Source organism: Lissotriton helveticus, chromosome 1_1 (assembly GCF_964261635.1).
Source record: "Lissotriton helveticus chromosome 1_1, aLisHel1.1, whole genome shotgun sequence".
NCBI lineage: Eukaryota > Metazoa > Chordata > Amphibia > Caudata > Salamandridae > Lissotriton > Lissotriton helveticus.
Window position 1 is genome coordinate 199703293 of NC_136057.1, and position 14505 is coordinate 199717797.

The 14505-nt window shown below is 46.5% G+C and overlaps 1 protein-coding gene across 5 annotated transcripts in view; it reads left to right on the plus strand.

Moving 5' to 3' along the window:
• Positions 1-14505, plus strand: part of DMAP1 (DNA methyltransferase 1 associated protein 1) — a 588998-nt gene that overhangs the window by 160487 nt on the left and 414006 nt on the right. For all 5 annotated transcript variants that reach the window (XM_078663550.1, XM_078663471.1, XM_078663703.1 and 2 more), the window contains exon 7: positions 5872-6039. In XM_078663550.1, coding sequence (XP_078519676.1) covers positions 5872-6039 — 168 coding nt within the window. The remainder of the gene's footprint in view (positions 1-5871; positions 6040-14505) is intronic.

Sequence of the window (14505 nt, forward strand, 5' to 3'; positions counted from 1 at the left end):
TCAAGGTCGAGCTCCTGAATGAGGAGGTGGATATCTAGGGCGTGCTTCACGAGGGATCTGCGGTTTAAAAGAAGCATCTTATACCTGTCCATATTGATGTTACTGGTGGAAGTAGGCTTTGCTTGGAAGCCACACGTGGGACAGGTAGAATAGGAGGCGTCTGGGTGCCAGAAATGGTCACATGAGATGGAGGGTTTGTCCCTAAATGCCTTAAGCTCCTTAGCGCTGTAGCTCCACCTTTCTGGTGTCCGGGACATAGGGGTTGTGGCCCCTAGGCCGTTCGGCCGCGGACGGGCGCAGACGGGCTTGCCTTTGGCGTGCCGGCGGCGCGGTCTCCGCATGGGCTGCATATATACTCTTAGGAGTCAGGGGGCGTGTCTCGCTCTCTCCCCGTTCCGCCCTCCACTCAAGCAGCCCTGGGCGGTGGTGGACCGGGGTCGGAGCGGGAGGCTGGCGGCGGAGGGGCTGAGATCTGGAAGGTAACTGAAGCTTAAATCTTAAAACTTAACTTAGACCTTGAGCGCGCAAAGGTCAAAGTGCCGGGATCTCTGGGTCAACTGTGCAATTCTAAAATGCGATTTCAATTTTTAACAATGACGGAAACAACAGAGATTTCAAAATAATTACGGAGACACACACAGCGCTCATGTAATCTGAGGCGCGGCGCGAAGCTATGGGCCTAATGTAGGGCAGCTGGATCAGGGGGCGTGTCTCGCTCTCTCCCCGTTCTGCCCTCCACTCAAGCAGCCCTGGGCTGTGGTGTACCGGGGTCGGAGCGGGAGGCTTGCGGCGGAGGGGCTGAGATCTGGAAGGTAACTGACCTTTGCGAGTTCAAGGTCTAAGTTTAAGATTTAAGCTTCAAAGTGCCGGGATCTCTGGGTCAATCTCTGGGTCAACAGTGCAATTCTAAAATGCGATTTCAATTTAAAAAAATGACGGAAACAACAAAGATTTCAATGTTAAAATAATTACGGAGACACACACACTTCCCGCATCAGGGTACAGCTACACACACAGCGCTCATGTAATTTGAGGCGCGGCGCAAAGCTATGGGCCTAATGTAGGGCAGCTGGATCAGGGGGCGTGTCTCGCTCTCTCCCTGTTCCGCCCTCCACTCAAGCAGCCCTGGGCTGTGGTGGACCGGGGTCGGAGTGGGAGGCTTGCGGCGGAGGGGCTGAGATCTGGAAGGTAACTGACCTTTGCGAGTTCAAGGTCTAAGTTAAGTTTTAAGATTTAAGCTTCAAAGTGCCGGGATCTCTGGGTCAACAGTGCAATTCTAAAATGCAATTTCAATTTTTAAAAATGACGGAAAAAACAGAGATTTCAATTTTAAAATAATTACGGAGACACACACACACTTCACCGCATCAGGGTACAGCCACACACCCAGCGCATCTGGCCTAGATAGTAACGATTAACACTGTCATTAAACAGGAATGGGCAGGATGTTAGTTTCTGGGCATTACCATCTGTCCTCCAACCAGGCTGCCCCTTCAGGACGATCTTCTCTCGCAGCTGCAGGGCAGAGTCTTGCACCCGGGTCTGTGCAATCTAAACCTCCCATGTGTGGACATAGAGTGGTGACACTTGACTGCATTCGATCTTCCTTTTTAAGTAGTAAATGTCACCCTTGTGGCAAAGCGTCCTTCTACATCGTCTGTTGACACTGTGACAAGTTTGTGGCTTGGTGTGGCGTTTGTAATACAGACCAGTTGCAGGTCTAACTGTCTGATGTCTTGTTATCTGGGTTATCTTTAGCCAGCAAGGACTTGCAGTGGGCACTATTAAAGGGTATGTCAGCCCTTTCAGCCTTTTTGTGTTTACTGGACCAACCTTCCTGTGAGAAGTTGGCCTGATATGCAGTGCTCACTGTTCTAGTGATCACTATGTATCAGTCCAAACAACCCTTATTGATGTTTGGTTGTAAGTCAACCTGATAGACCAGCTATCCTAGTAGCATGGACACGTGCAGTCTTTAGGCTAAACTCTAGAGGGCGTGTTAAGCCAGCTGTTTTACCATCACATATACCCCTTGAACACCAAGTGAAAGGACACCACACAAGTTGTTATGAAAATAAACGTATATTTATTTATAACAAGACTACCCTGGCTCTTTATGAGACAGGGAGCTAAGCACACAACAAAACTCTTAAGAAAATACTTGAAGTAGCACAATTTACACAAATGCCCGAGGGGCACGAAAAACCATATACTACAAAAGTGGAATGCGAAATTACTAGCAGGTAAGTACTACTCTCATAGACTTTAGAAACGCTAGGCCTACAATGCTAAACCCTTAGATTAGAAGCAGGGGGCCCAGGGACGTCGTGTGCAGAGTGGGAACTCTCACGCGTAAGGCGGGACAAAGTCTATGGATCCTAATAAAGGCAAAAGTTAGTGTTTTCGGGCGAACCTGACTAGGTAGGTCAAAAACGAAAGTGGATCTAGACACTTAGAGAGTTGGTCTACGCTGGAGCACCGGAGTACTCGGTTTACCTAGCCCAGGGGCTGCGGCTGCATAGGGTTCAAGTGGCGTCGGGAATCCTCGTTGACGACTCAGGAGCCTGAAGAAAGAAGTTGCTGGCAGGCGACCAGTGAAGAAGTTCGTGGTGATCCAAGCCTGGATCAGGGAAGAGGAAGACCTGTAAGCAGAGGGGACCAAGTTCTGAATCACTAGCCAGTGATTAGGTGGGCACCAGGATGGCACCGGACGAAGTCACCTCGACCAGGTGAGTGGGCGCTGCTGGGCTCTGCAGTCTCTCGGACCAGGAGGCGTTGTCGGCGACCCGGATGGAGGTGCGAGCTGTCCCACGAAGATATCTGCTGTCGACGTCGCTGGACCCAGGATTGGGGCAACAAGTCTTGGCAAACGCAAGCCCACGCGGTGGACTCAAAATGGCGTCTGGAGTGGACCAGGAGGGTCCGGGGTGCTCCTCTGTTGGAGGGGAGCAAGGGCCAGTCTGGAGCAACCAGACCAGCGGTGGTTGTCGTCGAAATTCGTCGTCAGAGGGCCACTAGCCAACGGCCAAGTGACCTGGACAACGCGGTGAGCAGCAAAAAGCAGAAGGGCCCCACGCAGATCTCGTGGATGCAAGGGGGCTGGACTTCGGTGCTGGAGCTGCTCAGGGCTGGGGCTTCTCTTACCCCAAAGCACTCGGTCGAGGGTCACTCGGTGGTCGTGCTGGGCAAGCGTCGTGCAGTCTTGAAGATGGCCGGTCCCTCGAGGTCTCGTCACACCCACGGGTCTCAGCTGAGCTGAAGATGTAGGTAGAGGTCAGAGGTGCCAGGGAAGCCGGTTCTCGTCGAGCTGGGCAGTCTTGATCCGGAGGAGAGACTTACAGCAGACCGCGATGCTTGGATGGTGCCTGCTGCTGCAGGGTGACTACTCCTTAGTCACAAGGGAGAAATCTTAGGAAGAAGTCTTGAGTTCCTTTCGTGGAAAGTAGTTTCAGGATTCAAAGATGATCTAGTTTGGAAGGGGGCCTGCTCCTGCCTTTATCCTGCAAAAGGGGGCTGGCACGCGACTAAGTCCTGCCCTATGGGTGGGACTAGGAAGGGGGGTGGTTACACCCCTCTCCCAGGCCGGGCTTTCCCCAGCTCAGGGGCTGGTGTGCCCCCAGAACTGGTTCTAGCCGGCCTATGCACAGTGAGCACCGGGGTGCCACTTGCAGTCACCTTCCTCTATAGCCCTGCCTACCTGGGATACACAAAATCCTGTCTGGGACGGTGCTGGCACCGCCCCTGGCAGGAAACCCTTTGTCCTTGCCTCCCGCGCTGGAAGGACTCCCAGCAGCAGGAGGGCAGACTTGTGTCTCGGTGGCAGCATCCATCTTGTGGAGCCGAGGCTATGTTCGTCTTTAACCGGGGTTACAGGTTACCAACATGTCTTCTCCCTCTAGAGGGGTGGAATGCTACCCCCGTCGCCAGAATTGGCGAGGGGGTAGTATTCCAAAGCGTATGACACCTTACACGACATGTTTTGATAATGTTATACCAAAGTTAGCATTTGACCGCGAGGTACATAATGCACTTAAGAGTATATGGTATAGCGTTATCATGGAACAGCTATTAGGACTTGGTTCCGCAAGCTGCAAACGGGCTCAGCTCATGCCAGAGCACCATTTCACATTATTCCAAGCACTCTGCCTTCAGAATTGTTAAGGCCTGCCATAGGAGTGACTGATAGGAATATATGTGTCCATTTTAGGGTTAGATATAGGAATACTATATCTAAAGCAAAGGGTGATTACACCACCTTGCCCCAGCTGTCAAGCAGCCAGTTGTGTCAGTCGTGGATGGCCAGCCAGGGGTGGCACAATACATGCTTCAGCCCCTGGTAGGCCCTGGGTGCACCTATGCCCTGGGTACCTAAGTTACACTGTACAGGGGCTGATAAGGTGACTCAGTATCCTATTAGGTATGTACCTAGGGTACATGGAATCCATTTTACAGAGAGAGCAGTGGGCCTGGGGTCCTGAATAGCAGGGCCTCAGGTCAACTAAGTCAGAAAACCAGCAAAACACCAGGGAAAAAGTTGGGGGCAACCATAGTCAGGGATCTACCTTCCTACACTTCCTTATTCAAATCACCTGTTGTGATGCAATTTCTAAAAGATTTAATACACGTTTCACCCTAAAAGCTTTGTGATGCCACAGTAGGACCTTAATTTGAACCTTACCTTTCTTTTTTGAACCCCTTTTGAGCAACTGCACAGCTGACTGCCACGTGTCCTGACCCTGAAGACTCTCTTATCTTGATAACCTCAGCGTGCTGTATGAGTGAGTTTCACGCTCTTCTCAGTCCAGCCCCTCCCGTACTACCTTCTTCCCATACAAATTGCTGCAGAGGACCAGAGCGGCATTTATATTGAACGTTTTTACGCCCTTTCATTTATACATTCCATCACACCTCGGATGTTCCTTGTTCCACCTCACCCCTCGAACATGAGACTCCATCACTTGCACCCTAGAAAACTGCTGAGCTAGCTTTTACATTGACCACACCGAAGACCATTGGGTGGACGATTAGCTGTTTGTGAGGTTCGCTGGGGCAAAGAATGGCAAGGGAGTGCAGAAAAAGTACTCTGCCACAGTTGATTGTCATCTGAATTAAGATCTGGTTCGCATTGGCCAGAAAACAGCTCCCAGAGATTGCGGGTTTTTTCCAACGGGGCAGAGGCTGCTACCACTGTGCTGGCATGCAGAGTTGCTGTCCTTGACCTCTACCAGAATGCAACTTTAGTGTCGGTACACACATTCCCACGAAGCACTACTACCTTGACATCCAGATCCAACAGGAAGGGCATTTTGGCCATTCAGGACATATTGCTCGGAGTAATTCCAGAGACCCACCACTGGGGAAGTTATAGCTTTTTGTATCCATTATAAAGGTGAGGTACTCTTTCTGGTGGATACCCTATCTTATTGCAGATTCCTCATCGCACTCCTATCTCCCCGTTCTATGGACTAGATTCTTTACCATCTAAAATGTTCCCAAACTAGAGCTCTGCACACTAGCATACATATTTGGTTCTTTGAGCTCTGCGCTAGAGGATGCAGACTGGTTAAAGAAAGGAACTGACATCCCTGCTGTTGGGGGACGCTTCAATGTGGTTTCAAACATACCTGGGGAAGAGTAGGGCTGACACAAAGTGGGCATGATTCCACCTACTGACACACAGGGTCTAGGTTGAAAATTCTACAGAATCCAGGCCTGACGCCTGATGATATTCTGATAGCGAGGAATCTGTGGTTCTTTACAATATACACCAGCAATCTTGATCTTCAGAGTGTGAAAAACAGATTTTCAATATTGTACTTTTATGCTTTGTTTCAAACCCTAACAATGTTTTACTTTTTTTGTCTCCATCAGAAAAGGTCAACAGAAGACTTAAAAGAGCGGTACTATGGGATATGTGCTAAGCTGGGGAACATACGTGCCACGCCAGGCTCTGATGTGAAGTTGCCAGTATTTGACGCTGGGCACGAGAGGCGGAGGAAGGAGCAACTAGAGAGGTTGTACACTAGAACTCCGGAGCAGGTAATAACCAAACCATTTTATTATTACATGATGGCAAGTACTTTCTTTGTGTTTGATTACTTAATCATTTGTCATTTACTTGACACACCATTGTTTCCCCCCCCCCCCCCCCGAGTCTCACTAAGCACCCATGAAAGAGTGTGTGTTCTCAGAAAGCATTCTTTTTCACAAGTACCAAAGGTTTCCCGGAGATAATAATAACGAAGGGCATACCTACTGTAATCACAACCACAGACTGATAGCTTCTCTGAGTTCTACTAACCTACTGTAACTATTTCCAAATAAATTGCGCTTAATTTAGAGACCTTAGAAGGATGGAATACTGAGTCAGTAAACTGGAGTGAAAACCAGTGTTCTACAGGTTATGTACAGATTTCATTTGCAAACTGTTTATGACTTGGGTAACGTACCTGCCTCTTTACAAGGAACAGTAAGTAAATGCACCTAAGAAGTGCTTTTCAAGAACCCAGCCTGAGCTGTAAGTGTTGTGAAGGCTCTGACTAGTTCAAATATTCCCTTCCTAAATCCAAGCGAGTGATTTTGAATCTGATGTTTTGCATCAAGGCTCCACAAACACATGAGCAAAAGATTTTATTCCAAATGCTGTAATTTGTCGTGCTTAAATCTGGGTTTCATACTCTAATTTTGCACGTTCATCCTCCTTTACGATCAAAAATATTTAAAAATGGCATGGCAATATTACTTCCTATTGCACCCCTTCATTTAGGAACAAGACGTTAAAGGAGCAAAGCTGATTCTCGCTATGTAGTAGTGTTAATTGTTTTTTTTAAATTGTTTACATTTTCAATATTGTTGCTCACTTTTAAATTGTTCCTTCGCCGCATTTTGTCCCAAATTGATTTCCTCGCTTCCCCGGTCCACCACTGACTCTGTCAGCTTGTTGTGGAGGGAAGATTATTAGTAGAGCACACCGGAAGTGACTGTGACTTCCTCCGTGCACCCTGTACCAATTAGGGGCCAGGCACTACAAAAGACTGCAGCCACGATCGCACTCTCTAGCTGAGAAACGAGTAAGAGAGGCGTGCTGCGCTTTAATCTGCTATTTTTAAATACATGTTTACATTTTCGATATTGGAGCTCACTTTTAAATGGTTCCTTCGCCGCATTTTGTCCGAAATTGATTTCCTCGCTTCCCCGGTCCACCACTGACTCTGTCAGCTTGTTGTGGAGGGAAGATTATTAGTAGAGCACACCGGAAGTGACTGTGACTTCCTCCGTGCACCCTGTACTAATTAGACGGACCCTCAGTAGTTAAAGAGCCCGGTGGGCCGGGAGCGGAGCGGACGAGCACAGCGGGCACGCCCTCAGCACGCCGAAGACTCACCAAAGACAAGCCCGTCTGCGCCCGTCCGCGCCAGACCGCTGCCAGACTATTGCCAGGCCCCCTCCATGCGATAAAAACCTTAAATAGCCATTACCAGAAATTCCCGCTCACAGCTACTTTCCCTGAACACCCCCATTAACTCTATTAACAGAGAAGTCTTCTCTCCATACGTTCCGCTGCCCTCTCCCAGCCACCTTAAGTGTTTATATGGAAATGTGCGTTCTCTCCCTAAGCATGGCCTTGAAATATGGGCACTACTAGATGAAGAATCACCAGATCTCTTTTTCATCACAGAGACCTGGCTCCAAGAAACGTCTTGCCCAGATTTAGCCACTGCTATACCTATGGGATACAGTATCTTAAGATTAGATAGGATGGCAAAAAGAGGAGGAGGTACGGCAATAATTTACAAATCATTCATAAAACTTCTGCCCATTGACGCACAGATCACTGAATGGGGTGAATTTCTTACCTTTTCCCTAGGCCTAAACGACAGTGAATCCTGGAAAGGAGTGCTCATCTACAGACCACCAGAAAATAAAACCCATTTTGCGACCCATCTAGTGGAAATTCTGGCTCCTCACGTCTTAGCATGTAAAAACTTCCTCTTAATAGGTGATTTTAACTATCACATAGAACGGCAGCAAGACCCTCATACCTCTGAATTAATGGACAACATCAAGGCAATGGACCTAACACTATTAGAAACAGGTCCGACCCACAAGGCCGGCCACACTTTAGACTTCCTATGCACCAACTCTCAGGCAGTTCAAATTATCGAACTCTACCCAATCCTATCCATATGATAATAAAATTTGACATTCGAGTCACTGTGTCTAAACCTATCCAATCTAAGAAGGTAAAAATTAGCAGGCCCTGGAGTAAAATTAACCCAGACTCCTTTGCTAACGTCTTTACGCCTCCCCCCATAACCCCTAACTCTGACCCAGATAAGGTGGTCTAGGATCTAGATAAAGCAATCAATATGGCACTGGATCACATTGCCCCTATACAGCAAATAAAATGCCCAAATACAAGATCCCCTTGGTTTACCCCAGCCCTTAAATTAATGAAACAGGCCATGAGATGCACTGAACGGAAATGGAGGAAAACGAAAGAGCCTCTGGATAAACAGCTCTACAAGGCGGCACATAAAGAATATATGAGCCATATAGCTACAGCAAAGAAAGCTTACCTAGGCACCAGAATAGAACTAGCTGGGAACTCGCATAAAGAACTCTATTCTATAGTAAAGGAATTTTCTAATCCTTCCTCCTGCCAACCACCTACATCGAGTCCCAAGAATGGGTCGATAGGCTCTCCACCTATTTTAAAGATAAAATTGACATAATTCATAAGGCCTTTCCTACTGAGATTGAACCTTTTAACATCAAGGACAATTACACATGTCCACCTAATCTGCCTACTTTGGAAGCTATATCCTTGCCAAAACCCCTTCTTGAATTCCACGTAGTAACGGTGGGAGAAGTCACAGATAAATTAAAGAAAATAAAATCTGGTTCCCCTAGTGATCCCGCATCTGCCCATACCCTGACAAAAGTAGCCCCTGCCATGATGACTGAAATAACGGCAATCTTTAATTTATCAATAGCCCAAGCCATCTTTCCTATGTCCTGGAAAGAAGCAACAGTAAGACCCATCCTAAAAAAGAACAATGCTGACCCTGAGAAACCAGTAAATTACCGTCCGATCTCCCTTTTGCCACTCTTAGGCAAAATAATGGAATCATTAATCAACACCCAATTAACCAAACATCTAGAGGACAACATGCTACTGGACACCACCCAATCGGGCTTTAGAGCTTGCCACAGCACCGAGACCGCTCTCCTGGAGGTTGTGGATAACATCCGGCTGTCCCTGGACGCCAAGCAATCAGCCAACCTGATTTTACTTGACCTGTCGGCGGCCTTCGACACCATCTCTCATAACATCCTTCTAAAGCGGTTAGCTGAGATTGGTGTCGAGGGTCAAGCTCTCAGATGGATTCAGAGCTATCTGACAGGGAGGCGGTCTAAGGTCTAAGGACACTCAACTCTACCTCAAGGTTGCCTCCACTCATGATCTCTCCATCCTAAGCTCCATTCTTGACTCCATCCAAAACTGGATGTCAACTCATCAATTGATTCTGAATCCCTCCAAAACTGAATTCCTCCTCTTCTCCTCCTCACTCTCCCCTCCCCCGGTTCAATCATGGATGGATGAGATGAATCTACTAAACAATAAACCCATCATTGTCGACAGCGCAAAATCCCTTGGTGTCATTCTAGACAAAAAACTCAATCTAACTCCCCACATCAATTCTATTGCAAAATCTGCTCGTTACCAACTGCGCCTTCTTTGGGGAATCCGATGCTTCTTCCCGGAGCAGGACCTTATAACCCTGGTGCAATCACTGGTCCTCTCCAGACTAGACTACTGCAATTCTCTTCTTACTGGCCTCCCTAAATCTCACCTGTCCCCACTTAAGTCTGTTTTCCATTCAGCAGCTCGCTTCATTTATGGGGCCAAAAGAAGCGATCACATCACACCGATGTTATCTACCCTCCGCTGGCTTCCCTTCGAGGATAGAGCTATCTACAAGACCGCTTGTATCACCCACAAAGCCTTGCACTCCTCCTCTCCTCGCTACCTGGCGAATAAACTGAAACTCTCTGGAGGCTCTAGACCTTCCTGCAATGCGGAAAATCTACTGCTTGAACCTCCCACTTTCAAGAAGGAGAGAACAATGGCCCAATCCTTTTCAGGCAACGCAGTGAGAATCTGGAACTCTTTTCAGCCTCAGCTCCTGACCACCGCCTCCTCCCAGGCCTTCAAAAGGGACCTCAAAGTTCTCCTCCTCCAGAGACACCTCCAAAAGTAATTCACGTCCTCATGTTATTTGGAGGAAGACTTCCCACTACTGAAAATTTCTACCTTCCATGACCATGGAAGTGCCTTCCCAGTGTGTTCTTGTGGTTGGAGTGTCTGCCTGTTTGTAGTATTTTTCATGTACTTGTGTTTGGTGCCCTTTTGTAACATGCACACACCACTTTGCCCTGGTAACACACGGTTTGCTACCTCTCACATGTTCTACCTTTGATACCTGCACAAGTGCCACCTTTGCCTACGTAACGCTTGTTTTTTGTGCATGAGTGTCTAGCACCTTTTGCAGTATTATACCTCAAATGATACTTTGTTTTCTCTTGTAACAGCACACTTGTCACTTTTTCCTCTTGTGCACCTTTTACTACCTCATGTATTTTTGGTTGCTCACAATTTTTACTACCTCATGTATTTTGTTTGCTCACAATTGTCACTATTACCTTATGTAACGTAACGTATGCTTTTGTAATCTGTTAGTGTGTAATGTTTCTCATTATGTTTCATTTCTGTTCCTATTGTGAAGCGCTCTGACGCCTTCGGGTAAAGTCCGTGCTATATTAAAATGCATAAATAAAATAAATAAATAAGGTCAAAATAGGCCCATTCTCGTCATCTTACGTGGACAATGACAAAGGTGTCCCGCAGGGTTCGATCCTAAGCCCTACTTTATTTAATATATATCTATCGCCTCTAGCTAAAGTAATCAAAGCACATGGCTTTGAGACGGTATCTTACGCCGACGATACCCAGATCCTGATAACCCTAGGACCAAACCACCTAGATGCCAAAGCAAGATTCCAACAGTGCATGATCTCCATTCAAGAATGGATGACGACCAACTACCTAATGCTAAATGCCGCAAAAACAGAAATTCTGCTATTCGGCAAGGCCAATAAAATCTGGACAGAAGAATGGTGGCCATCATCTCTAGGCCCCTGCCCAGCTCCAAAAAACTTAGCAAGGAATCTGGGCGTCATTATTGATGACAAACTTACCCTGTCTCAACACGTGAACAAAGTGGTTCACACCAGCATTGGGCTAATGAGAAGCCTGAGAAAAATCTTCAAGTGGATCCCACCCACTTCTCGGAAACCCCTTATTCAGGGCCTTATAATCAGTCGCCTTGATTATGGAAACGCACTTTTGGCTGAAGTGAACGAGGATCTCCTAACCAAACTCCAGACCTTGCAAAACTCTGCTGCAAGGTTAATTCCTGACCTCCCTCCCCGCACCCCTTCAGCTCCGTGCCTCAAGACTCTCCACTGGCTTCCAATAAGAAAACCCATCAAATTTAAGATCTGCTGCCTGGTGTATAAGTCCATCAATGGACAGGGACCAAAGTACCTTCAGAGAAAGCTCCAGGGCTACTGCCCTGAAAGGACTCTACGTTCATCAAATAAACATTTTTTGAAAGTCCCAAAGGTCAGGACTGTCAAACGGGGACAGAAGTTTTTCCAAAATAGGCCCCACCATTTGGAATTCTCTGCCACTATCTATTAGAACTGACCCTAATCACAAAACCTTCCGCAAGAATCTTAAAACCTGGCTCTTTTAATTCCGTTAGCTGCCACCTGTCTTGCTTCTTTAGTTTCAGCAAGCGCTCTGAGACCGAACGGTGACATATGCGCTATACAAAAATAAATACATAAACAAACAATGTTCCATTTCCATGTCATCTTCATTTTGTGATCGTAACATTTCTAACCATCTATGAATTGAAGCTTTGTTGAGATTTTCTATTTAGAGTCCAGCACTTAAGTTCTTCTTCCTCTGAATCGCCAGCAGTCCTCTAATGCGATGATTCTGAAAAATAACATGTTCGCCAGCAGATTTCTTTCCTTTACTTGTATGCCATTGAATGAGTATCCTTGTCTGAACAGCTGCTGCCCCACCCACCTCCAGGCTAGTTCAGACTGGCATCTTCAAGTTCTTCTCCTCTAACACTGTCCTAGTGAGATGTAGACATTGACATTTCAGATTTGTGGGGTCCTAAGATACTCATCCTTCCTTGTACAGGAACTCCAGTGAATAGGAACAATCTGCAATGATTCTTCTTCTGGCAATCTTTCAAGAGCCTATGGTAATCTGAGACCTGGAAGCCTACTTAGATTGCAAAATTTCTTCAACTTCAGGATTCTCTCTCATGTTCATAAATGTTTATAAATAGTAAGATATTTTAGTGCATGTGCTGGACACCCAGTACTATTTTGTTTATAAAAACTGCAGAAAAGTGAGCTCAGACACTTTGAAGTGGTGCAGATAATCTAGAAAAACGTAACCCTTTTTCACTCAAAAGAAACCTTAAAAAAAGGCAGTGGTGATGTGCAATTCTTGTTAAGTGAGCATAAAAGCAAGTAACAGTTTTTTGACCCTGCTGTGCCTAAAGGGGCAGAATCTTGAAAGTGGCACCTGTGCCCGCTAAATTAAATCTTACAGCTGTCCTGGACATTAAATGGAAAATCCCTCCATAGATGTTTCTATAGTGAAAAGGACCCCTAGGGCTGAACAATTGTTGGTACTTTACCTAAAATGTAACCCTATTGCTCTTAATGGTAGATCTAGGTCTGATTGTAAGTGCAGACATACGTACAATCGACCTTGCCACTCTACCGTATCGACTATTTTTGTAAAGGTTTGGCCAGATGGCCACTTATACATTATATGGTAGTAGTTGAAAGGAGCGATAGCGATCATAATTATCTCATTCTGTTGATGTTGGGTTCATTAGCTCAAGCCCCATGTACCAAAGGCCTCCTACAAGTGAGGTAGGTTGGGCTTTCCAATAAAAGAAAAACTATCAGGTGTGGATGGGTTGAAAAACACCCGGATGCCTTTAAAACGGTGGTAAGCAAGGCCAAAGAATTGCTAGTGATATTAGATGGACTTCTTCCAGTGGAGAGAGGCTGTGAGAAGTTGGCCTGATGTGCAGTGCTCACTATTCTAGTGATCACTATATATCAGTCCAAACAACCCTTATTGATGATTGGTTGTAAGTCAACCTTATAGACCAGCTATCCTAGTAGCATGGATACGAGCAGTCTAAGTGTGGTAAATAAATAAATATTACCGGATCTATTTTTCGGAATTAATCAATAAACAGGTAGCTCAATAAATAAGAGTCAAGATTCGAGGTAGCTGAAGTTTACAGGCTTTAATCAGGCATAAAGGACAGGAACAGGACAGCCTGTACGGGAATAGGATGGCAGCTGCCGGGGGCAGGAATAAGGCTGGCTTGGGGTAACTTTTAATAACCGTGCACAATATATATAGTTAAACAAGATACATTACATTCAATACAGTAGGCGTAGCAGTAGGCGTGGTTCCGTAGCAGTCGCGAAAGATAAGGGCAAAATGATGTAACAAGAAGGCGTGTACAGGGCGTATACATAGACATGTGATGTAAACGTAACAGAATATGTCATAAACGGGGCGGAAACATGGAGGAGGCTACCTGAGCAGCTGGGACCTCTAACCTAGTGGTGCGCGCAAATGGGCAATGACGTGTTACCAGGGAGAACTGGGGGCTATGACTTCTGTGCTAGAAGAGGAGACTAAAGTCTGGGGAGTCAGAGCGACATGTACCTAGGCATATCTAGTATCTGGTGTTTAGAGTACATGTTGATAGAATCCAAAAGTTATCAGGGTAAAGGCTAACAGACATTAAGACTGGTGCATGCATTATTCTACATGTAGTGCGTGTGCGAGGAATATTCTATGAATATTAATACAGTATTTCTCTTACATGGAGACATAAAGGCTAGACCATGACGGAAACTATTGATGCGATTCAGTAGCTTAGGAATGCAGAGAAGGAGGGCTGAACTGATAACTAGAAACATAACATACTCTTGGCAGACTGGGAGGCAGAGCCAGGCCGGGCCGGGCACTGCGTGGCAAGAAGTAAGCTAAGGGTCAGGGATGCAGGTGGGGGCTGTATCACTCCTCGGAGAGGGTTCAGGAGACAGGAGCTGAATCTGAGTCCGGGCCCTTTTGAGGCCTAGAAACGGGGACAATTCAATGAATTAACGTGCACACTGTAAAACGTGGCAACGTAGGTCAATACTCGTTGTTTTCACGAGAACTGGAAACTGGCATACTAGAGATGGACACAACTGTAATTGCGTCTTTAATCGATCAGAGGGGGATACATGCATATTAATCATGCACATATGGCATAGGATGGGGAACACGTAGGCACATATAACATGGCAAAATTTACTTTTCCACATTCCCTCCTT